Below are 23,073 nucleotides of genomic sequence, written 5' to 3' on the forward strand. Positions count from 1 at the left end.
CCTGTTACTTGAATCAACTCATTTCCCTAAGCTCTTGCTGTAGGCTAAGACATGTGCACTATGTTCTAGTGAAGAAGAGAAATTGATACAAAATGGGTATATTTTGTTTGCAGAACAAAAGAGCTAATTATTGATCTCTAACTGTCAAATACCAAGATTTTTCTATTAACTTCAAGGACAACAGTACCAGTCTGAACATAAATTATCCTACACAATGGTGATTCAAATCCCTGAGACCCACTCAGGGCTCTCAGATGAAGGCTGACTGTTGAGATGAGCATGTCAGGTATTCCAGCTGCAAAAGTCCATCTATTGTCTCCTCTCTCTCACAATCATGCTACCATCTTCCAAGCACTTCCCCTGGAAAGAATACAGGAAGAGCTTAGGCTGTGTCAGAACTGAGCACCTGACAGGGCATAAATCCAAAATCAGCAGCTTCCTCATGCTAAATTAGTTACAAGTAATTTATTGACATCAGGGAGTATAAAACACTTAAGTCCATGGATGTAAGTGCAGGGCAAGCCAAACCCATTACAAGTTCAACATCTATCAGCTTGTCTTTATAGCATGCAGAAGAACACAGCAGTTTCACTTTTACATCACTTAACCATGAATTTGAATCTTTCTTAAATTTAGCCTGAAGAACAAATGACAGCTGGTTTAAGAACAGCAATACAGATTAGCTATAACATGAAAAGATACCCAGCTTCAAGTGTGGGAATGGCAGCAGTGCAAAAATCCTGGGATGCTAAGCTGCAGTCTACAACTCTGGCATCACTGTCTTCCACCTCAGACAGCATGGTGCACAGACAAATGCCCGTTTTACTGAGCAAAGGAAAAGTTATATTTGGAAAAAGTTCTACTAACAGTAGCCATTTGAAATCTCAATTTTTACAATGATCTAGTTTGTATAAATTATAACACAATATAACAATCATTTCCTCTAGCCTGTTGTTAAGACAACAGTAGTACTTGTCACTTCAGTGTTTACAGTGTTGCAAGAAATTAAATTAGTATCCACTTTTTTAAAAGTAGTAGATTTTTTATTTAGTAGCATCTTCAAGTCATCTTGTTGACAAAAATTAATTCTATTTAATAGTTTTTTGTTTATAACATTAATTGTAAATCCAGCAGAGATACTGATGGTTCTTTGTGATAGGGTCTGACACTTTTAAGAAAGTTCGAGAGAATTTCTTGGAATGACACAAAAAAAGTATCTCATTTTCAGATACTACAAGTTCAAGGATGATATTCAGTTGTAAACTCTCAACATTCAAATATCTAATTGCTTGGCTAAGCATTAGAAAGTGTTGCATACATCCATTTCTGTGGTGAGAAATATGCCACAGAAGAAACAGAAACAGACAAACTTCAACAAGTTTTTTTTTAATAACTTCTTAGTTCAGGAAAAAAATAAATCACAGAAGAGAACTGGAAGAACTACTCTCCACCTTCTTTATAAAAGAACTTTCTCAAAGAGAGAGACTACATACCTTGTTCACCACTATGTTAAATCCTATCAAAATCACCTCAGTTTTCACAGCATCTAATCTACCACATTTCATGCTCAATTCCAAATCTCTCTTATAAAGGAGGTGGGGGTGTGCTTTAGACAGGTTAAAAATATACTGCACTTTTACAGTATTTAAACAATTACACCAAGCATAGTTTGTAAATTTATCACATTAACTATCACCTGGTAACCATACATTTTAAAAGGTCTAATGTATAGAGTATGTAATACCCATGACAGATACTCTTACTTACTTAAGAGCATATAAAGATCAGGATTTATTCACCCTCCCCATCTGCAAGTTAACTTCTCATCTCTTCCTGGTACAATACAAATGACAAAAAAAATCCCTTTGTTCCATTGCACTATTGCAACCCTATATGCATAGAAAGGCAGATTAATTATCTGAAACAGGGAAAAGGAAGAGAGGTTTATAACAGGAATTTGAAAAACCTCTACTGCACAGGTAGTTTAGATGTTAAGTACACGAGTTTTGTTGTTTGTTGGGTTTTTTTTTTCCCCCAATTTTTTTTTGCCTAAAGTCACATAATACATCTCTACATGAATATAACTTGAGTTCAAGTGCAAGCGAGGCTGTACATAGTACTGTAGACACATTATGCTTGACCAATAAAAAACATTCAGCACGAGAGGCCTGAACACTAACACCGTGACAAGTTTGTGCTGAAAGCCCATCTGGGGTGTGGGAAGTGGTGAATGAGAATGCAAAGCACTTTTCTGCATCTAATGTGCAAAGGCTTGATCTCCACAACTGCACTCAATTTGCTACATGCACAGCCAGAGATGAAAATGAGATCAAAACCAGCTGGGAATGGTTGTCCTGAGAAGATACAATAACCATTAAAAAAAAAATCTAAACATAAAATACAAATACAGAAGCAATAGAACATTGTTAATAATACTAAAAGAAACACACTGTTGTTAAAAGAAGTTTCAAGTATTATTCCAGATCCAATTTCAATCCTACTCACAGGAGAAAATGCCCAGAGATTAGGAAGAGAAGTCCACACCAAAGTGTATTTTTAATAGCATACAGGCATGGCCAACAGACCCATCCTTGCAACAGCTATTTATAAAATAAAAATCTAAACAGAAATGCATCACTCTAATTAGCATTCATATTAAGATGTTCATTACTTTAAATAGTTATTCAATTCACTGACACCAGCAGACATGATGTGCTGCATCATTTGTGCTCCATTATATCACAAGATACTGTGTGTGCACTTTTTATTATTGAAGTATAAATCCGGCTCATAAAATAAGGCATACTTAAAAACTATCTGGTATTTACAGAGGTAATTTTGTATGCTTTCTCCTCACTCTGTTTCACTCTTCTTGGTATGATGAAAAAGAAACTGTCCCAGTTGAGGTTTGAGAACATTAGCTACTGGATTATGATGAAACAGATCAGATCGTATCAATTTGGAGGGGGTGATGGGTTGTGCTGATATTTTTAAGGGTTGTTTTTTTTTTTTCTTTTAAAGTGATACTCAGGACATTTTCTGAAAGAGCTCTGCAGAAGGCATAAAAATAAACTTTACATTTTTTTATGTCAGTGACACCAGTATTCCCCTTCATCATCCCAATCCAGCAATGCCTCCGTATTGCTACAATTTGTCCAAACTGAATTGTTTTCTTTAAGATTGTTCCTTCCAGTAAAGCTGCTATATTTTGTTTTAAATTATAGCTTTTTCTACATTTTCACCAGTGTATGCATACTAGAAAACAGGTGTATGGCAGAGGTACATATTTAGCATACAATATTAAACAAAAAAAAAGAAATAAAAAAACGAACCAGTGGGTCCTACTGGCTGCTCTATGCCAAAAGCACTGTTTGGTCTTCTGAAATAAAACACTACAGAAATAATATTAGCAGGAGTCTGTTCTGCTTCAAGTATTACCCCAACTTTATATATGTGATTTTCAAATTTTTGTGCAATTATTTTTGTAATTTAATGTGAATAAAATCATCAACATGACTAAACTAAGGAATTGTACTATTTCAACTATAACACTGCACATGTGGTAGAAGCTTTAAGTTGAAACAAATGTTCAATGGACAGGAAATATTTTTTTAAGTGAATATTAATGTGGTTTCTAGCCCAAATTAAATGGGTGGTGACAAAATATCAGACTACTGCAAAATGCTGTTACAAACAGATATTGACAGTTTCCTTCTCTTAAATATTAATGGCTCTTGAAATATCCACCAGATACTTTAGAAAACATTTTAACTCTAAGGATTTTCTTGTTTCTTCACATGTAGTGCAAATACACTCCTTATTCTTAGGTCTTCCCAAGATATGGCTGGTTTTTGTGTGTGTGATTTCTGTTTCTGTTCCTCACTGAAGTGATACAGGGACACTGTAGTCATGAAGATGGAATGCAATGGTTGCTGCACTTTCTTGGGAAAAAAAAAAAATCTACCTTGTGCACGTACAGCTGTAAAATTCTACAAATTAAAAAGTTCACACCAGATTACCTGATGTAAAAGTTATTGAGTCCCTGCTATGGGGGGGATCCAAGAAGGTCCCCTGGAGCCCTGAACTGTACAAGCAGTGTAACAGGTTTTTGTCCCCTCCCTACAGATTACAAATATTCAGTTCTTGAACCGTGTTTGCTCACAAATGTGATTGAATTTCCTGGAGGAAAAAAAAAAAAAAAGTATTAAAATGTAACAAAGTTCTCAGAAGTCAGGCAACAAAATTAGACTCAGCATTTTATGTTAAACAGTTTAAAGCAGAACATTTGCACATTAACAACTGTTTTTCAGAACCTGTTTAGATCATACCCTACTACCATTTTATCTGTAACAGGATTTTCAACATCTCTCCTGCCTAACCCTTTTTAGCTTTATTATGCACACAGAAACCTGTTATTAAAAGCACTCCCTTATACTTCTGCATACTTCAAACCCAGAAGGCAATTAAAACAGGAACCAGCAAATTAATTTTGCCCTGTAACACATTAGTAATTTTTAGTAGACAGCATTACACAAGTCACTAAGAACTAGAATTAACCAGGCTAATAATACATTTCAACATAAACGTGTTCTTTCATTGGCTTCGAACTTTCCTCTGGGAAAAAAAAAAAAGTTTTTTAAATTCTGTATTCTTTAGGTTTTATAGGAGTGGCAAAACCATCTTCCTGAATTAAAAAGATAACACAATTTTGTATGAGGTACCTCTTTCCAATTCTAAAAAACCATCTCCCTATTGATCTCTTTCTCTTACATGGGTTATGGATGAAATATATGGAATATATGGATAACTAGAAGTGGTACAACAGGACAGTTTGCTTTTATGGATTTTTGGAAATAAGAGCAGCAGCCAGTGAAGTTCCAGAAACAGCTAATGCTTGAAAGAAAAAAAGAAACCAATAAAAATAAGAGAGAAGAAAAGGCAAAACCCCTGCATCATTTCCACTCTAGACAGAATTATCCACCACAACATAAAGAAAGATGACAGGCAAGTGCTTTGATACTAAATTACCTCTCTAATGCTTCAAAACAAAATCTCCTTTGGGAAAACAGACTGTCCTGTAACATGAAGTTACAGATAGCCGTGGCACTTTGAATTATATCTGCAACTTAAATTCCAAATTATTTTTGAAAGTTATTAGGTAAAACCCTCTGAATTTGTAAGAGACTATGGATGAATATTTTACAAGTCTTTCTCATGATCTGCTTTCATGAGCTGTACAGATTGGTTATTTTCAACCCATAGCACCTGAAATATTAAAGGAATTATGCTAAGTGTGTATGCTCATTACACCATTAGAGAGATACTGCAGAATCTACTATTCGTTAAAGCAATTTCTCAGTAAGGGGTTACAGCTCCTCTATCTTAAATTGCACTGAGAATGCAGAGAATTATTCATAAAGGAAGAAGGATTTTTCTACTCTCCCTGGAACAGTTAGCTTTGAGGTAGATAATTTTTGTTTTGTTTTACAAGTCTTCAGTATTTGTCTTACCACACAAGCATCTTTTCATAGGGATGAAACTGCATTGGTTACCAGTGGCCTTGTTTTGTTTTGGATTTTTTGTTGGGTTTTTTTTGTTTTTTAATTGAAGACTGATTTATTTTGGATGAACATTTCTCATGAATGACCACACACCAGGAGCCCATGTCTCCCAGATGTATTAAAACACTTAAGAAGTGTACTTAATTTTCACCATGTACACAATAGTTTGGGTCAGAGGTCTGAAACAGAGACTTCTCCAAAACCAGGAAGTGCAAAGTCACAGCAGGTTCCTAAATGTTCCAAATTTCTCTTGCTTCAGATTCAAATGGAATCATACAGGGCTATTTATTGTATATGCAGTGGGTGCAGACACAAGCAAATGAGAAGCTGCTTCACTGCAAGAAGAATAGGAATGAAGTGGGAGTTTTGGGTAGAAAACAAAGACTCAAGAAGTATCAGCAATGGGTTACCTCAACTTACAAGTGCTAGTGGCGTCCTTCTGACAAAGACTCATTTAAAAGTTGTGTTAAAAATAAAAATGACAAAAAAAGCCCAACCAAACCCAACAAAGCCCCAAACCTTTCTACATTGTGTAACTTACATGGCATGATGTGCTTTGACCTGAGTTCGACAGTTGCGCCCCCAGTAGCAATCAGGACGGGACGTGACAGTCACTATGAAAGGGGAAAATTAAATCCTATGTTTATTACAGAAGTCATTAAATAAGGTGAGGCAGATGAAGCCACTGCTAATGGTAATTAATCCTCTGAGCAGGCTTTGTACATAACCAAGACATAACTGGCAAGAAATGACTGTAAACTATATGGGTACACCTTCTAGAAACAAAGCACTTAGTGAAAGACAAAAAATTAATTCTTAATGTTAGGCTCATGCAGATTGAGGATGAAAGGCTTTAGTTCTCAGTGCTAGTCAGAAATTTTACTATTATTTTATTTAATAGAGATGGATTTCAATTGTGAAGACTTTAAGACAAAGGGCATATGTCCAGATACATTTCCATTTGAAAAAGAAATTATGAATTCAGATAGAGTTTGGTGTTTTCATTCACACACGTTTTAACTCAGCTGTTCAGGAGGTCATTACACTAAAATGGAAATACTAAGGAGAAACAAGGTAGACTGACTGTCCTTACACATGGAAGCAGAAGCAGAGCTCTAAAATGTTACAGAAAAGGAAGCTGTGGCTAATACCAGGAACTACATGGACAAAAGTTACATTTAAAAGCAGACTGTTGGCAGAGCTGCTGTTCCCAACAGATTTGGGATTGAAGAAGGCACAGTTGCTTGCATACTATTTTATACTAAAACTGTAAATGCAAACAGATTTAGAGTTAATTTATGAAAGCATTCTTGTTCCTAGCTGAGAGCTGGTAAAATGTGAAATTCTTCAGAATGTGCCTCATTTTATGCATTTAAGTAGGAAAATAAATTAAATCACAGCAACCTCTTGACTACGTGCAGGATATTACTGAATTCCTCTTTTCTCTATGCAGATATATTTACTCTACAGATAGGAAGCCATGCTGGAAAAAAAAAATTCATTAGGGAGTCTGACAATAACTATATGCAAACTTAGCAGCTGACAAGTAAAGCAGTCAGGAGAAGGTATTATCCCTGAGAACAGATTACTACCAGACAACATGAAGGCACTAAAAAACCAAGGATAACACTGACCTTAACTCTTCATGTTACTTTTCCCCCCTTACTCTGCAACACAATCCTCACCTGGCAACTCAGCAACAGGAATATTCTGCCGGAACTGGTAGGCAAGTTCCCGAAAGCTCCGAAGGCCACAACAGTAGCAAAGCACTGTGTTCCCAGTGATTCTGTAATCTGGGAAGGCAACCAGAGTGTTCATAATGAGAACTCACTGTGACAGTCAGATTAACTAAAATAGCATGAAGGCCCTGGTTATGTATACAGAACGTTCACCTCTTGACAGTATTACTGAGTTATAGATAGTTACAGACAGACAAAAACTAACATAACACTTACCTGACAACATGAAGACTCCTCTTTGAAGAGCTAAGAGACTTTCATTTAACATGTTTTTCCATGTCATACCCCTGGATGCCAGGTAATCCTGAAAAGAGAAATTTTTGTGTTTAATCTAGAAAAATGTCCAGCATAAAGGAGTGTCTCGACATTAAGAAAGACATTCACCCTCAAATATTTCTGAATCTAGGTCTAACTGGGTTTTAAAGAGAGGTGGTGCTAATTACAAGTAAAAATGAATTAGCCTTAATTTAATTAGTATGACACTTCTGTTACAAATAAAACATTCCACTTAGTAATTTTTTTCACAACTCTTACTTTTGCCAAAAAAATGCAAATAGATACATTTCAGACACACTCATTTACTTTAAATCAAGATTTTCAGTTTTTAAAATTGTTTTTAATTTGGGTGGTAAGGAAACAGCCCATGCTAATGGAATGCATCTCTAGAATACAATGCCCTCCAACACAGAGACTGAAAGGGCCAAATTACCACCCCAAGATACTTTCAATATAGATACAGTAACTTTGGTCATTGAACATATAAATTGAACAACTGAACATGAACATATAGATTGAACAACTGAACACTGGATTTGCCTTTTAGAATCAGGTGCTGCAAGAGACACAAGGCTGCCACTGTACCTGTTAGGCAGCACACGACTATTATTTCACAAGTGAGTACATCTTAAACTTCATACAATTATTATTATGCATCATACATCATGATTTTTAAATTACCTTTAGGATATCTGACTCGTAGTGGTTGTTATTTAGGACTCCATCTAAACACTTATCACCAAGATTTATTTCTAATCAGAAAAAGAAGAAGAAAAGTTAGCATTTATTCCCTCAACCTTGCAGCCCTCACACATTTTCTGAAGATAACTGTTTTCTGAAATAATATGAACAGGCTCATGTGAGCATCAAGTAAATTACTGCATTCAACATATGCTAAAGCATGTGCTATGTAGCTTCCAGTGGCAAAAACAAGATATTGAGTTTTTACAATTCCACATTTAGTCCACAAACACTACCACTAATCTGCACAAATTAACTGCACTATTAAAGGGTATTCCATTAGCTTCAAACTGCAGCCAAGTCTTTTCAGCTGTTCTAATCTATTTTTAAAAATGTCTAAAACTTGGAGTTTCAGAAGTCTGCATGTTTATGAGGGTAAGGTTGCATCAATTTGTATGATTTTCTTACTAGGCTGAAATATACCATAATTCCTTTCACATGGGAAAGCAGTGTGCTTAACAAGTGCAGTTTTAAAACACAATATGGTATGAAAACAAAAAGTTAAATCCTCTCAAAGTTAAGACACATACCACTCAAGAATTTTTTTATGTTTGTGATGTGAGGACAAAGACTTTTTTTCCTTTTGCACAATTGTGCTACAAATTCATTTATTACGTTTCTTAAATTACCTAAAGTTCAAGACAGACAGACATTATTGCAAAGTGAGCAGGCTCATAAGAAACAGATTATTCCACAATACCACAGAATGGTGCCAAACAGCCAAAACACGCCATCCGAGTGCAGCCCCAGTATAAGTGACAGAAGGGTTGCAGACAAACTGTACCTGTGAAATAACAAAGAAAAACCTGTAAGGACCTGCACACTAAAAAACTCAACAGCTACTTTTCTTATAAATCAATAAGAGTCCTGATAAACCTGGTTAAAAGAAGTACAACTTTCATTTAAAATAAGTTTTACAGAGTAATAATAAATTTTATGAAAATTTTTTCATGCTGTCACTGTAAGAGTCCATATAAAAATATTCAAATGCAGAACACTCTTCAAGTATAGACTTGAGTTTAATTAAAAATAAGAGATTTACTTCTGTAGCCAAGATTAACAAATAAATAAATTAAAAAGAATGTACACACATTGCTGAGGAGCAACATGAGGATTCTGTTCACGCTCTGCTCTTCGGTCAGGCATTGGCTGAAAGCAGCAGGTGCATATTACATGGCTTCCTTGAGCAGGACACACATATTCCTGGACAGCTAGAGGAGTTAAAAACAGAAAAAGAAAAAAAAAAAGAATAGACTGAACAATGTACCAGGCTGCAATCTGGACTAGGAATCTTACTGAATATTAGCAACATAAAAATCTGAAAGTAACAAGGAAGCAATATCACTTTTATAAAGATAGCATAAGAGTGTAGAAAAGTGGCATTCAGACTTCCAAACTATGCAGGTGTGTAAAATGTTTCAGTACATAGAACAGTTTAAGAACAATCAACAAATTTTGGACAACCACAAAAAAAGCCTGGTCAAATCTCCTATTTGCCAAGACACCTATGTGAAGTGGGGTTACTCTTGCAGTACTATGAGAGTGAGTTTGCTCTCGTGAGTTGTAGTGTATCTCACTACTGAGAACATTCCATGATACTGACTTGCAGGGAAGTTGGCTGATGTAGATGGTGCATCTCCCAGTGCTTGCATTCCTCCTGCTTCTGTCTCTTGGCCTGTACCAGGCAGAGTAGGAACAGAGTGTCTTCTATACCCTGGGCACTGTCTGCATACTATATATGGCTGGCTGAAAGAATAAAATAAGGTCACAGGAAATCACACACAGCAAATACATATAACCCATACCCCTATGCTAGATAGGGTTGGTCATACTTTCCAAGTTTAAATTTGGAATTTCTTCATCCAGTAACATAGGGAAGTTTACATAACTCAGCACCTCACAGCTGTGAAGACTGCTGCTGTTGGAACAGCTAGAAACTTTGTGTTTTGTAGTATTCCCCACGTAGTTAAGAAAAAAAAATGAAGCTGTGTGTAACTGGAAGAGAGAGAAACGTGAAAGAGAGGAACAAAACTGGAACAGTTATCCAGAGGAAGTTTTTCTGTTCCACTTTAGACATACAGCAAAAAAGGTCTGATGGTGGAAGTAAAGAGATAATACTTTGGTGCCTGGGAATCCCTAAGTCAGACATCAGCTGCTTCAGTACCATACAGCAAACACATTAAAAAAAACATTGCAGCTGCACTGAAAGGGTCATGGATTCCTGACAAGATCTTAGCCAGAAATCTGTCTTCTTAGAGACAGCAAGTTCATAATTGGAAAAGGTAATTTCACATATGTGACATGAAGCTGGTCAATTCAGGTAGAACTCTTACTCATTGATTGAATCTTGTTGGACTTCTAAGAAATTCTAACTTTTATTATTTTTCATTGAATGATCAAGAGCCAGTAGGATGGCCCAATATAATTGCCAACATAATTACTGGTAAGAATGAATCTACCTGAAAACAAAAATGAGATAAACTCTGTCAGTGGTCACAGAATCACTATCTACCAGCAGTAACTGTTTGTGAAGCTAGCTCAGTTTGTGGGTTTCTGTGTTCAAACACATGTAAATCTAATTCAGCCCACAGCTTAAACAGACATACCTGATATCTGAAGATTCACTATCTACATCTGACAATTCCAACAGGTCTTCAGAACTTCCTTCCTCATCTGAAAATGATCTCCGCACTTTGGGCTGCAGCATGTCTTGAGTAATTTTGTTTCTGGCATCCATGCTGCGCACGTCGTCTTCATTACGACATTTATCTGGCACGAGAACCAAATTCAAACTCCAAGAGAAAAGAATAGCTTACATCCCATATCCACACCCTATTTTATCAACACAGTTACAACTACTGTGTTTTCATTTCCATAAAACTTATTTTTTGATAACAGAGTTATTGAAGAACTCCTGTCTGTTACTAGAAGTGTAGTATCAAGCAGCTAACGTTTTGTTTTCAAGAGGCCATGACTGAAGTTAATTAAATGCATATTCAAGTATATTTTTCAGAAGCATTAGAATTTAAATGGCCTAATCAGTCACAGTACACATGCTGTTCAACTTGCCTGGATGCTGAATCAAATAAGCTTCAACCAAGTTGTTCAAAATGTGATTTTTACAAATCCGTTCTACTGGACAACGACAAGTTGGACACAGAGAAGATCTTTCCATCCACCCTGAGTAGCAGGCAGCACAAAAAGTGTGCATACAAGGCTGCAAGCTGGGAAACACAAACATGAAAACAATGAAAGAAACTGAGTCAAACCACCAACCTTTCATTTTTCAGATGCATAGATACTCAAAAACTGGTTACCACTGATGTGACCATAGAGATTTGGGGGAGAGGGGGGTGTAGCAGGGGGAGGGTCTCATAAGGGCTTGTGAAAACCCTAAATATCCTGGCCTTCTCTAACCAGTGTCACTGAACTTCATGTATTGTTACCACAGGATTACAGCTTTTGTCACTCATACATACCTGACACAGTCATGCAACAATTCTTGGCAGATAATGCAAGTTAATGTTTCTTCCATCTTATCTGGTTTCACATTTGATGTTTTTGCATCTTCAGAGCCAATTTTAATTATGCATTCACTTGGAGCTGCTGGTGGAAGATTTGGACAAGCATCATCTACAAAGATAGAAGATTCCACAGTATGTAGTTTTGGAAGCTTTTTTTGACATAATCTGGTGTGGGGGGAATGTTAGGGGGGGGTCTTCCTTTTCTTATTTAAAACAATACTGAACAAAAAACCCAAACATTATGAGGCATTATCTCCCCTTAACACAACCTTTCAAGATCCTCTAGTTTGATATGCATGCATTTTTAATATCTCATATTAATATAAGAAAAATAAGGACAGATTCTTTTTATGGTTGTTAATATCACTGGGTTTCCATGAAAAATGGACATAACTTGAAGTATCTAATTAAGTTTTTTAAACTTTCATCCATCAGTTTAAACTAGAGAGTGCACCACAGGTTGTGTAATACTGCAGTATACTAGCCTCCTTTTGGCTTCTTCTTAGCAGGTTCCAAACCTTCCTCCTCCTCTGCCCTTTGAGAATCTGATTCTGCTTTTTCTTTGTCAGTGCTTTCTGAAGTCTCAGCATTCATATCCATTTCATGTTTCTCATGCAGTGCTCTTAGACATATAGATTCTAATATAGGGAAAGCAGGCACGGGAGTGAAAACTGAGGATTGTGACCCTGCAAAATAAAACCAGAAACATGAACCCAGCTGCATGCAGACATGGGACAAGTGAAAACAAACAGGTACTTAAACATTGATGATGCACACACATCTATCCAGACATCTGAATAGGAAAAAGTGGAGCAAAGAAGCGATGTCTGCAAAACTATACTACAGGTACTCTGAGCAAACCTGACTAATTGGAAGGCCTGGGGGGAAAACAAGCTATTAGTTGTGTAACCCCAATTAAAATCTCCATTCCTCTTTACACTGTAAAGTATTATCCACACCAGGTCTTCCTGAAAAAGATGTCAGGCAGAGGATTTATGCAATATTGATCATACTTAACAGGTCACGATCACAGCAGAGGGCAGCTTTGTTTTCATAGGAAAATGTTTCAGAAGTCCCAATGACTTGTTGACAAATGCCATTTTCTAGATAGCATTTCTTACTCCAGTTCTATTTTAAGATTTATGCAGTACTGTGGTATTTCACTTGCCAATAGAATGCAGGACACCAGACTAGGGATCCATGTGGCATATTTTGGTTTTAGAACTCTAAGCAAAGGAAAGGGGACAGGTGACTGGCACCCATAACAGTGGCAGAGTAGTTTCTCAGAGTGACTGCATGAGCATAAACACTCCTATCTACTTTGTTATATGACCCACATAGACTTGCCAAGTTTTCACCAGTGCTCCACTACAAAACCATACTGCAAAGACAGAACAGTTTAGGATTTTTGTGCATTTCCTTCCTCTCCAAGCATAAGTAATTCTCACAGCTGCCTTATTTAGCTGCCAGGAATTATCCTGCCTACTCAGAGGAAAAGTTAAAATGCACAAATCCACCTGGTATTCTCACTAGCAAAGCAAATGCTAACGACCCAGATGGGGGGCAAGAGATTAAACTCTTAAATACTGGAGTAACAGTGGTGGGATATCAAACTTTAAATATTTGGCACAATTCTTACCAGATGTAGAAGGATTATCCTGCTGAACAGATGCAGACTCAATAAGAGAGGTAGAAGAAGCATTAAAGAGGTTAGATGTAGAAGTAGATGGCTGTGGTTCCTCATAACAAGACTGAGTAGCTGATGGTGATGAGGTAATTTGAGTCTCATCATTACTTCTTCCTGTACTTGAGGTATCTTTGGTCACATGGCATTGGTTTTCTATGTTAACTTCTACAGTTGGAAATGGGGAAAGGAAAAAGATCTGTGTGACAGTCACTACCATCATGGCTGCAAAATTCCAAAGAATCAAACTCTCTCTCTCAAGGGTTACATTAGTCACTGGAGCTGAGCTCCTCTACAATGATCTTTAATTCCTTACCTACTTGTTCTTGAGTTGCATCATGTTTTGTGTTTAAGGATTCATAAAGATAAGCAACATCTGAAAGAGATTTTAAAAAAAAATTATCAGAATCATTAAATTAAAATTTATTAAACTTAGTCTCACACAAGAACATCTATCAAAAGTATCTGACAACAGAAAAGGCAAATGAGAGGTCACCTCTACTGTAAAATGTCCCTAATATTAGGAACAGCACAGCAAGATCTTTTCTTCTCAGCAAATGAGGCAGAGGAGCTTCCAAGTGACATTTAACTTATGCCAGCCATGGAACCAGAGGTTTAATAATTTCTTAAACCTAAAATCTGCTCTGTCTCAGAGCAAACTGTATTTTACTGATACTTCAATGAAAGTTCTTTGAAGAAGCTTATTATTTCTGAGCTCACTTCTCAACTTCCTCAGACAGTTTTATTTCATTACTTTGCAAGATGCATAAACTCTCAAATATACAGATTAAGACATGTCACAGTTCATCCAGAAACTAATTCAGGATCTATTTAAAACAATACTGAACAAATACTGTCTGATCTGTATATAAATAGTTAACAGCAACTTCATAAAGGAAGCATTCTAGTAGCAACTATGTATATACCTAGAATTTTTTAGCTCAACAGTTCCTATGTCTATTACTATATGAAAATTCTAAATACAGTCTTGTGTTCTATATTAGATATCATGCTGTCATATCATTGCTTCAGGGTGATATATAATGTATCACTAACTACCCCAGCAATGTGACTTCTAAAAGAAGCCCTGGGCACATGACCAGGACCTCATTAGTTACCATTCCATAGGTTAGTTTTTCCAAAACCACTTCTAGTAGTATGCTTCTAGAATTTCAGACAGTTGCTTAGATTTGTCCCTGTAAAAACTGGCATATTCATGCTCTCTTCTACAGTTTGAAACATTAACAAGTTATTTGTATTAATATTGAGTAATCCTCTTTCAATTGTACTAATACTTCTTTTCTCTCATGACTCAAAGAAATGGCTAAGTATGCCATTTAAGAATATATAATTTACTTACTGTTCTCTGGCTCATTTTTTCTGTAAACAACATAGATCACATCTCCAGTCTGTAAAGGGTATGTCTGCTTCTTCACCACTTTCAGTTTATTAATTACTGTTCCATTAGTACTGTAAAGAGAAAAAAAAAGATAACTTAGCATAAATACTCACCTAATTATGGAGAAGGGAGGGAAAACATGAACACTTTTAATGATGAAAATCTATTGTACTTTCAAAAAAAAAAAAAAGTAGTAAATCAGGATTAAAAAAAAAATAAAAAAGAAAAACAGAGTTCAGAAAAAAAATCTGTCTCAAAGACAGAAGTTCAGAGCTATGGCAACTTCAAACCTCATTTGTGGCTACTGGTAAAGAGATGGTAGCTGATGGCACAAAAGGTGCCAGACATTTGGCCAATGTCTCAAAATAATCATGTGATTGTTTCTGTACAATGTCCACCATTTAAGAATAAAGGGCAATAGGAATTCTATTCAAAAAGTTCTAGGTTATGTTTTATAGTTAACACTGGGAATCTTCTAAGATATTCTGCAACAAAGGTACTTTTCCTGTGGAGTCAGGGATGCCAAGTGGTATTAATTTTTCTCCCATTTTTCTCTTGCTTCAAATCTTAAACACCCTAAAATTCCAAAGTTATTTAGACTGCTTGCAACCCAAAAGCAAGAAGGTAGAAAGGTGGAAAAAACTAAACATAACTTGAAAAGTGAGCTGAAATTAGTTATTTTTATACTGATACTCCAAGACTCATGGAAGAAATTAAACTGAGGAAGAGCAAATTGTAAAGCATTGCTGATTAATGGAGGTGTTAATTAATGCTGATTAATGGAGGCTCCTTCACAGTCAGTGACGTTTTATACACAAGCTGTTAGTGTTTGTTTATAACAGAGTCAAGTCATTCAAATATCGAATAATTCCAGCTCCGTTGCAAAACTCTTTCAGGGCTGCAGAATTCTAGAAGTTCAGACTTGTGACATCAAAATCTCAGTAATTAGGACCAAATATGAAGAGAGAAAAATCTGCCTCTAACCCTCAGCAAAGCTTCTGCATAAAGAACTGCAAACCTCTGCTGCCACCTCCTGGAGGCTGCTACTTGTGCCCAGGACAAAACAGCCTTCCTCAAACAGAGCAGTTTCTCCCTGGAGGAGAGGGATGGTTATTTAGAAATAAGCACCTTCTCCTCTCATTATTATTTTTTTAAAAAACAACCTGGACAAATTTCTTCGGTTTTAACATCAACAGAGAAACAAAACTACAATTTCATAACTCTTGACCTTTCTGGACACAAATTCAAAAGGATTACCTTTAACATCAAAAGGAAAAGCAAATCCTTTTGAATCACTTTGATCAAGGTATCAGTTCTTGCTCGTACCTGTGCTACTGCTTTCACCAGCTACATGGCTGAATCAACTAATCCAACATAAATAACACGACCAAAAAAAAAAAAGCTACTTTAAACACCAAGAAATGAACACAAATCTCAAGTCACATTGATATTTACTCAATCAAAGAATCATCCAAGTTCTCCTGTAAGCAAGAAAACTATTTTAAGCTTGGCTTTTAACCTCAGGGATACAGATGTTGATTAGTCTAAAAGACATAAGCACCAAAGAAAAGGCAGTATGGAGATATCACTAAAAGAATGCCATAGCTTAGCAATTAAGAGAAAAAAAGAATTCTAGTCAGCCTGTTAAGAGACTATACTAATTTTTAACTTAAAATTGATGCTAAAACATGATGTTGAAGTAAAAATGGCACCTCCTTTGACAGCAATAGAAACAGCAAAGCTTACAATGTTCCCTGAAACCTGTCAGAGGTACTTTAACAAAACAAGGAAACACCAAATTTGACCTCCTTAGTTTTCCAGAAGGCAAAACTAAAGCATTCATCTAATGAACAATTTGGCATTCCCAAGACAGAAATGAAGTCACAACAAACTGATACCACTTTACACAGAAAACCATAAGCTTGTCTTAAATACATCAGCAAACTTTAACAGTTGTATTATTTTTACTTTCCAAGCTCAGCTGTTGTGCAGAATTGATGTGAACAGCTACACTTCACCCAGAACAGGCTTACTTTTGAAGTTGGTGAATGATATATATGTTGTAAGATACTCTGGTATCCTTCAGGAAAAATGTCAATTTTACTTTTTAGTAATTACCAGTACCAGGAAAAGAATGTAACTTATGCTAAAACTCTGGCTTTAACAATTTTAAATGTAATCTGCTATTTAAATGTGTATTATCCTGAACACACTGTAAACTGAAATTAGTTTTGAATTCTAGAAAGTTACAGAATCCCTCCTATACTGTGTCAATCTCCTTTCTTTTCATGTTCACATAAGCAGTTTTGACTGGTAGTGTGAGGAGAATCTTGTAGCAGGAAGGACACCAGGGCCAACTGAAGATCAACCTCCAGTTCTCACAGAAAGGAAGCATCTGCTTGCTTGTCACATGAGTATTAGCTTTGTGTAAATGAACCTTTCCTGCTCTTAGGCATCACTTACTGCTTAGAACCCTTCAAAACAAAAATAAAGAGCAGACTAGAGAAGGTCGTTTAAAAAATTAGGTTGCTTTTAGAATTTCTAATTCCAAACAGATCATCTTATGATGGGTTTTATTTACAGCAAGCCAACTACTGGCTCCACTCTGTTAGGCCAGCTTGTATAATTTTTGTTTTAAGCAGTATAAAGCAACTAGTGTTCTGTTGTTTGGAAAACAAAGTGGCAACATACCCCAAAAAGGGTGAGTCTGTGAATACTTTGTTGTAGTATCTGCTAACTCTTGGCTTTTGCTACTTCCAAACATCTATTTACTCAATGTTTTTTAGTTCTCTACACATTTCCTTCCACCTGCAAATTTATGGTAACTCTTTCCAAAGTAGGTCCAAGAACTCATTATGCTACCAGGGAGATTAAAAAACTGTTGGCTGTCTGCACACATTTGATGACATTATTTGGTTTAGCTGTAATAGAGAAACAATGTCCACTCAGTTCAACTGTCCTGCACTGGCTGCCTCTTGCAAGGCATTCCCCTTCTCCAGAAAAATCTGAGCTTAACCACAGCAATGCTTCCAAACTATTTTCCACTTCAGAGAAGATAAAGCTGATGCTGCAGTATTTTTCTGGGACTCTGGACATCTGTGTTGCCAAATGAAACATTCAAAAATCTTCTTCTTTCAGCCTGCTTGACTTTTTGGAGCTCATCTTATATTCAGCACAAACATTGGAAGACCCAGAAGAACAGAGAGTTTTCTACATGTAGTCATATCAACCTGTTTAGTTTCTATTCAGCAAATGGTAGCCACACTTCATACCAACTCACAGGCAAGAACACAATCTTAAATCTTTTTGTTAGATACACAGAAGTGTAACATGTGCAAACAGCTAACTGGCAGGACTCCATAAATGCAGCAAATTACACTACCATTGTAACAAGCCACACCTTTCCATGAATATATTATAAAGAAAACTGACTTTAATTTGGCTTTGGGAGTTTTCTACTGTCTGCACCTTCTGCCTTGGGGGGTGTGTGTGTGTAGGGGGAAAAAAAGGCAGGAATGTTTCTGCATCATTCACAATTCCTTTAGCTTGTATTATCTTGACACTGTTCTAAACCAATCCTACCAGCTACATGCAACTGAAAACAGCTGGGATGGCTTCTCAGGCTTGGATTTACAGCTACACTGTGAGACAATCATAATAGGCAAACATGACTCAACTTGTTGTTTGAAATGTCTTGAAATTTGGGATAACAACGGAGAAGGAGAATTATAAGCCACTTCTAGCTAGGCCTGATATATATTTTTTCATAAAATTTAGCACTGCTAAATAAAGTACAGATATCCTGAATACCAGAAAAATGTATTACAGATTTTTACTCCACATCTGTCTCATGCTTTGAGATCATCACTGTATTTTCTTCCCCATGTAAGTGCCTGAAATGAGGCACACTCACACTTAAGAGCTTTAAAAAATGCTGTCATCACTTTTTTCACATGTCTAAAGAAATTTGCTACACAACCATCACATTAATAGTACTTTTTCACCCAATAAACTATGCATTTATTTGAAGAGAATAATATATTGAGAAAGAGCCAAAAAACCCACACTACCTCAGGTATAAAAGCAGAAAAGAAAAAAAGATCAGGATTTACTATTGATGCCTCAAATAATACACAAGGTTTTACTTCAAACTAAAAAAGAAGAGTAGAAGTTCAGAGAAGAACCAACCTTGTATCTTCCAATGACACTTGACCAGATTCTTCATCCACTACGATTTTACAGTGATCTCCAGACACCAATTTGTTACCAGGGAAAGATAAGTCACAACCTTAAAAAGAAAGCAGATTTTCCAGCAGGATTAAAAATATACATTACACAGGCAGATTAGCATCCTACATGACTATAAATGCTCAACAAACTGACTCACATACATCTGCAAGAGTTCAAAACTTCTACTGGCATGTAGGCAGCAACACAGTCTATTATGTGAAATATAAATACATGCAGTGAGATTGCTCCATGTGATATATGCTTATTTCAGCCATTCCAAGATGGTTTAGTTCCCATTTTACCCTGCAATCCAAACCCTTAGGGATGGAGAACAAATCACAATTACTCTGTTTCACAGTTGTCCAATCTAAATTCTAGAGGAATCCATCACAGAGCACCTAGCACTTTTCCCACATCATTGTAACTATTTTGTTGTATTTAACTCCTGTTTCACCCAGAATACTGTGGGGGAACTAACAACTGAGGAATTTTCTGTGTTATTTTTCTTTTGTTTTTGTTTAAACAGAAAAATTTTCTTCATCTCTGTTGACAACACCATAACATTAATAAATCTGAAGGGAGATTAATGACAATGTTGACATGATAGAAACCTTCCTGCCTATGACACCAGGGCCCTGAGCAAAAAAAAACCAAAACATTTTTATTCCACTTTAACACTGAATGTTCAAGGCAGTGCTCAACTAATCTATCTCACAAATGACTCAAAGTACTTGCTTACATGAAAGGTATAATTAACAAACATGATTCACTTCCACCTATTCACGGGGTTGGTGCACTCATCTCAGCCAGCAAGAACAACATTCAGAAAGAAGGTAGCCACAACACATGCCAGTGACAGTTTATAACTAGTCCATTCCTCAAACTAAACACACAATCAACAACTAGAGTTAGAAGTTGCCACAGAACTTGTGGTGCTAGGAAGCCCACTGAAAGGAAGTAGACTGAATTTTATTCAAGACCATGGCAACATTTCCATTCTGTTCTCTGGAATTAGATTTTCATATGGGAACAGGAAGGACAAAATGCTCTAAAGAAGCATTTCTAATGTTCCTGAAGATTTTCTAAGTAATGCTTACCACCCAAAGTTTGGTATGGTCATAATCACTCATTTTATTAATCCATTAGCAAACAGTTATGGAAGCAAGAGAACACACAAGAATTCTTTTTTTCTGCAAGATAACCTGCAACTAGACTTCAATTCTACAAATTTACCTGGGGCTCAGGTAATAAGATAAGCAATCTAAATGTATATTAACAAATGTAAATAGGCAAAACATTTTTCCTGAAATATACTATCTGAATTTCTCATAGAGCTATAGCATCTGGTGTTTGTTCAAGATTATTTACATAATATGACTGGCCAGTCAAATAGCTTGAACAGGAAACTGACAAGTAGTGCTGTCAGGGCAGAGTAAAACCAGTTAAAACACTGTGATGATTGTTTTAAACACAGTAAACATGAAATCCTTTAAAACAAAAGGCAAGTAGCAAACGCCCTAGACTCTGTAAGTAAAGTTTTCAAAGCCACTCTCAGAGAAACTTTCAGTACTTGTTGGCAATCTTCACATAGCCAGAAGAATTAAAGGCTTTTATGTGGTCGTTTTCTTTTCTATGAAAGCACAAGCATTTTGCATTGCAGTCCCAACGTATTTTAACCACAGAAACGAAACGAGCACGTAAACAGGAACGATAAACAGAAACTCTTCAGAATCAACATTAATTTTTTTCTTACTGTACGAACTGTTACAGAGAACCTGAAAGGAATATTCACTTTTAAACGTCCACATGTCACAAGTTGGTAAAAAAAGGTCAGTGTAAAACTTCCTCTTCACACAGAGCCAAGAGGCACATCAGGGATGAGGGACCGTCTGGCAGCACCTCCAACAGCTGAAAGCACCAAACCCAACCAGTTTCAGTCCCACCTTCCAACGTTTTAAAGGTCAGGAAGGGGGATCGCTGCCGTCCCCCGAACACCGCCCTACGCCAGCGTGTCCCTGTCCCACCTTTCTTCCGACCAATTGTCCATTCTCTTTTCAGCAGCAAGACGTGCGGCTCTGCCTCATCAGCACCCAGCCGGATCAGCTTCCCCCAGGGCTGCTGCTGGCTCTGCTCTCCTCCTTCCGAGCGCTCCATTTGGATTCACATCTGACAAAAACAAACAAAGCGAGCCCAAGCCCCACCATCACACAGCATCCGGGGACGGGGAGAGGGCTCCCTCAGGGCCGCCAGCACCAGCCCCCTCCCTCTCCGTCTCCCTCGGGGCCGGGCCGTGCTCGCCACCGCCCCGCAGCCCCTCGCACCCCCGGGACCCCCCCGAGAACCCCCGGCTCCTGCCCTGCCCGCTGCCTTTTGTGTGGAGTTGTAGAGCCCTCCCCCTAGGCCCCCCCGCAGCCAGCCCACCCCTTCCCTTCGCCCCCACCCCACAGGGCCGCTCCCCGCCTGAGGGGGACCGGGCTGGGGCGGCCTCCCCCTCTCCCTCCTTCCCTCCCTGCGCTCACTTCTCTCCCCAACTTTCCGCCCTCCGCGGGCCCCGTTCCCCCGGCACAAAAACGCGGCGAGGGGAGGGCAGGGGGTGCCGCGCCCCCCGCCCCCCACCCCCGCATCAGCCACCTCCTCCCGCCCCCTCCGGCCCGGCCCCCCCTCCCCTCGGAGCCGGCCCTTACACCCAGTCCCGCTGCCGAGGCGGCTCCTGTCAACAGACATTGCCACCCTCAGCTGATCAGGGCGGAGCCAGGGTGGCCATTGGAGCCGGCGGACGGTGGCCATAGAGAACGCACCGGCAGCGGGGAGGGGGAGGGCGGACCTTCCGGAGCCTCCCCCGAGACACGCGAGCTGGAGCGTCACATTTTCCGGGGATGCCATCCATAGGGAAAAGCGGAGGGAGAGTGAGGCCTGGAGGGCGGTGTCGTCTCGGCGGCCATCTTGGGTGTGGGCCGCCCGGCGAGAGGGGTGAGGCTTTCGCCGCCATCTTTGTTGAGGGCGTCTCCCGGCGAGTTGTGTCTGCGGGCAACCGGCTGAGCTCCTTTAATCGGTGACTTACACTGAAAAATAGTCGTCGTTTAACTCTTCGATGTTGAAGAGTTATTAGTTTGCCGGCGGCTGCTACATAAAATACCATGCTTGCCGTTCCAGGAACACGCTTTAGAAAGAAAAGTTCACCCGGAGGCAGGCTCAGCGGCTGTTGATGGGGGCTCATAGCCGGAGGGGGCAGCCCCGGTTTTAATCAAGAGGCAAAACAAAACCTGCAGTTAAAAACCGGGGACAAGAACAAGCAGTGGACCTTTCTGCACCGTAGGAATTGTCACTTTGCTCATTTTTGCCCCACCAACCACAGAATTTGTCTCTTTCAGTAGTTAGAACCTAGCTAAAAATCCACCCAAATAGCAAGGAAACTCCCTAAACAAAACAGCAAGGGGAAGGTGTCACCATGTCCCCATGACAGCTCCATCTTCTGTGCCCCTGCTCTCTCCATGCCTGCAGGGCCTGTGTTCCAGCCTCTGTTGGGTCCTCATGCTCATCCTCTTTTCCCCAGACCCCTGCTTCATCTTCCCACCTTCTCCATCCCACTGGAAGCCACCTCAGAGAACTGAAATGACCAAAACCAAATCACCCCCTTGCAGGCTTACGTCCTGCTCCTACCTCAGGCTGGTCCACAGTCCATGGAGCAGCACCCATCAGGTGCTCAGCCAATTAGCACCCTATGTAAAATGGCTTCTCAGGCAAACAAGTAGTAGTCCTTTTACACAGCATCTGTGGAAACCTTGTTGGGTATTCCTTCCTTCATCACGTTGGTCTGAAGGACTTGGTTTCATGTTCATCAAAATGGAGGAGGAAGAAGCTGAGCCGTGCTGGATCTCCCTGCTCTTTGCTGGTTCAGCTTCTTAAATTAGTTGGATGT

At 38.4% G+C, this 23,073-nt stretch overlaps 1 protein-coding gene across 4 annotated transcripts; it reads right to left on the reverse strand.

Annotated features, from left to right (window-relative positions):
• Positions 1–1,021: 1,021 nt before the first annotated feature.
• Positions 1,022–22,161, reverse strand: CHFR (checkpoint with forkhead and ring finger domains). Of its 4 annotated transcripts, none has more exons than XM_071763625.1 (18): positions 21,953–22,161; positions 21,179–21,320; positions 19,113–19,212; positions 14,886–14,995; positions 13,842–13,901; positions 13,481–13,693; positions 12,327–12,527; positions 11,797–11,950; positions 11,387–11,541; positions 10,924–11,086; positions 9,921–10,063; positions 9,409–9,528; positions 9,018–9,101; positions 8,258–8,328; positions 7,517–7,604; positions 7,247–7,354; positions 6,103–6,175; positions 1,022–4,179 (listed from the first exon to the last, which is right to left on the reverse strand). In XM_071763625.1, the coding sequence occupies exons 2-18, from the start codon at positions 21,306–21,308 to the stop codon at positions 4,137–4,139; spliced, it is 2,016 nt and encodes a 671-aa protein (XP_071619726.1). In that variant the 5' UTR covers positions 21,309–21,320; positions 21,953–22,161; the 3' UTR covers positions 1,022–4,136. The 4 variants fall into 4 exon arrangements, with proteins under 4 accessions (XP_071619726.1, XP_071619723.1, XP_071619724.1 ...); XM_071763622.1 differs by having other exon boundaries at positions 13,481–13,750; positions 21,953–22,150; XM_071763623.1 differs by having other exon boundaries at positions 21,839–21,975.
• Between the last annotated feature and the right edge of the window lie 912 nt (positions 22,162–23,073).

Source organism: Heliangelus exortis, chromosome 19 (assembly GCF_036169615.1).
Source record: "Heliangelus exortis chromosome 19, bHelExo1.hap1, whole genome shotgun sequence".
Classification (NCBI taxonomy): domain Eukaryota; kingdom Metazoa; phylum Chordata; class Aves; order Apodiformes; family Trochilidae; genus Heliangelus; species Heliangelus exortis.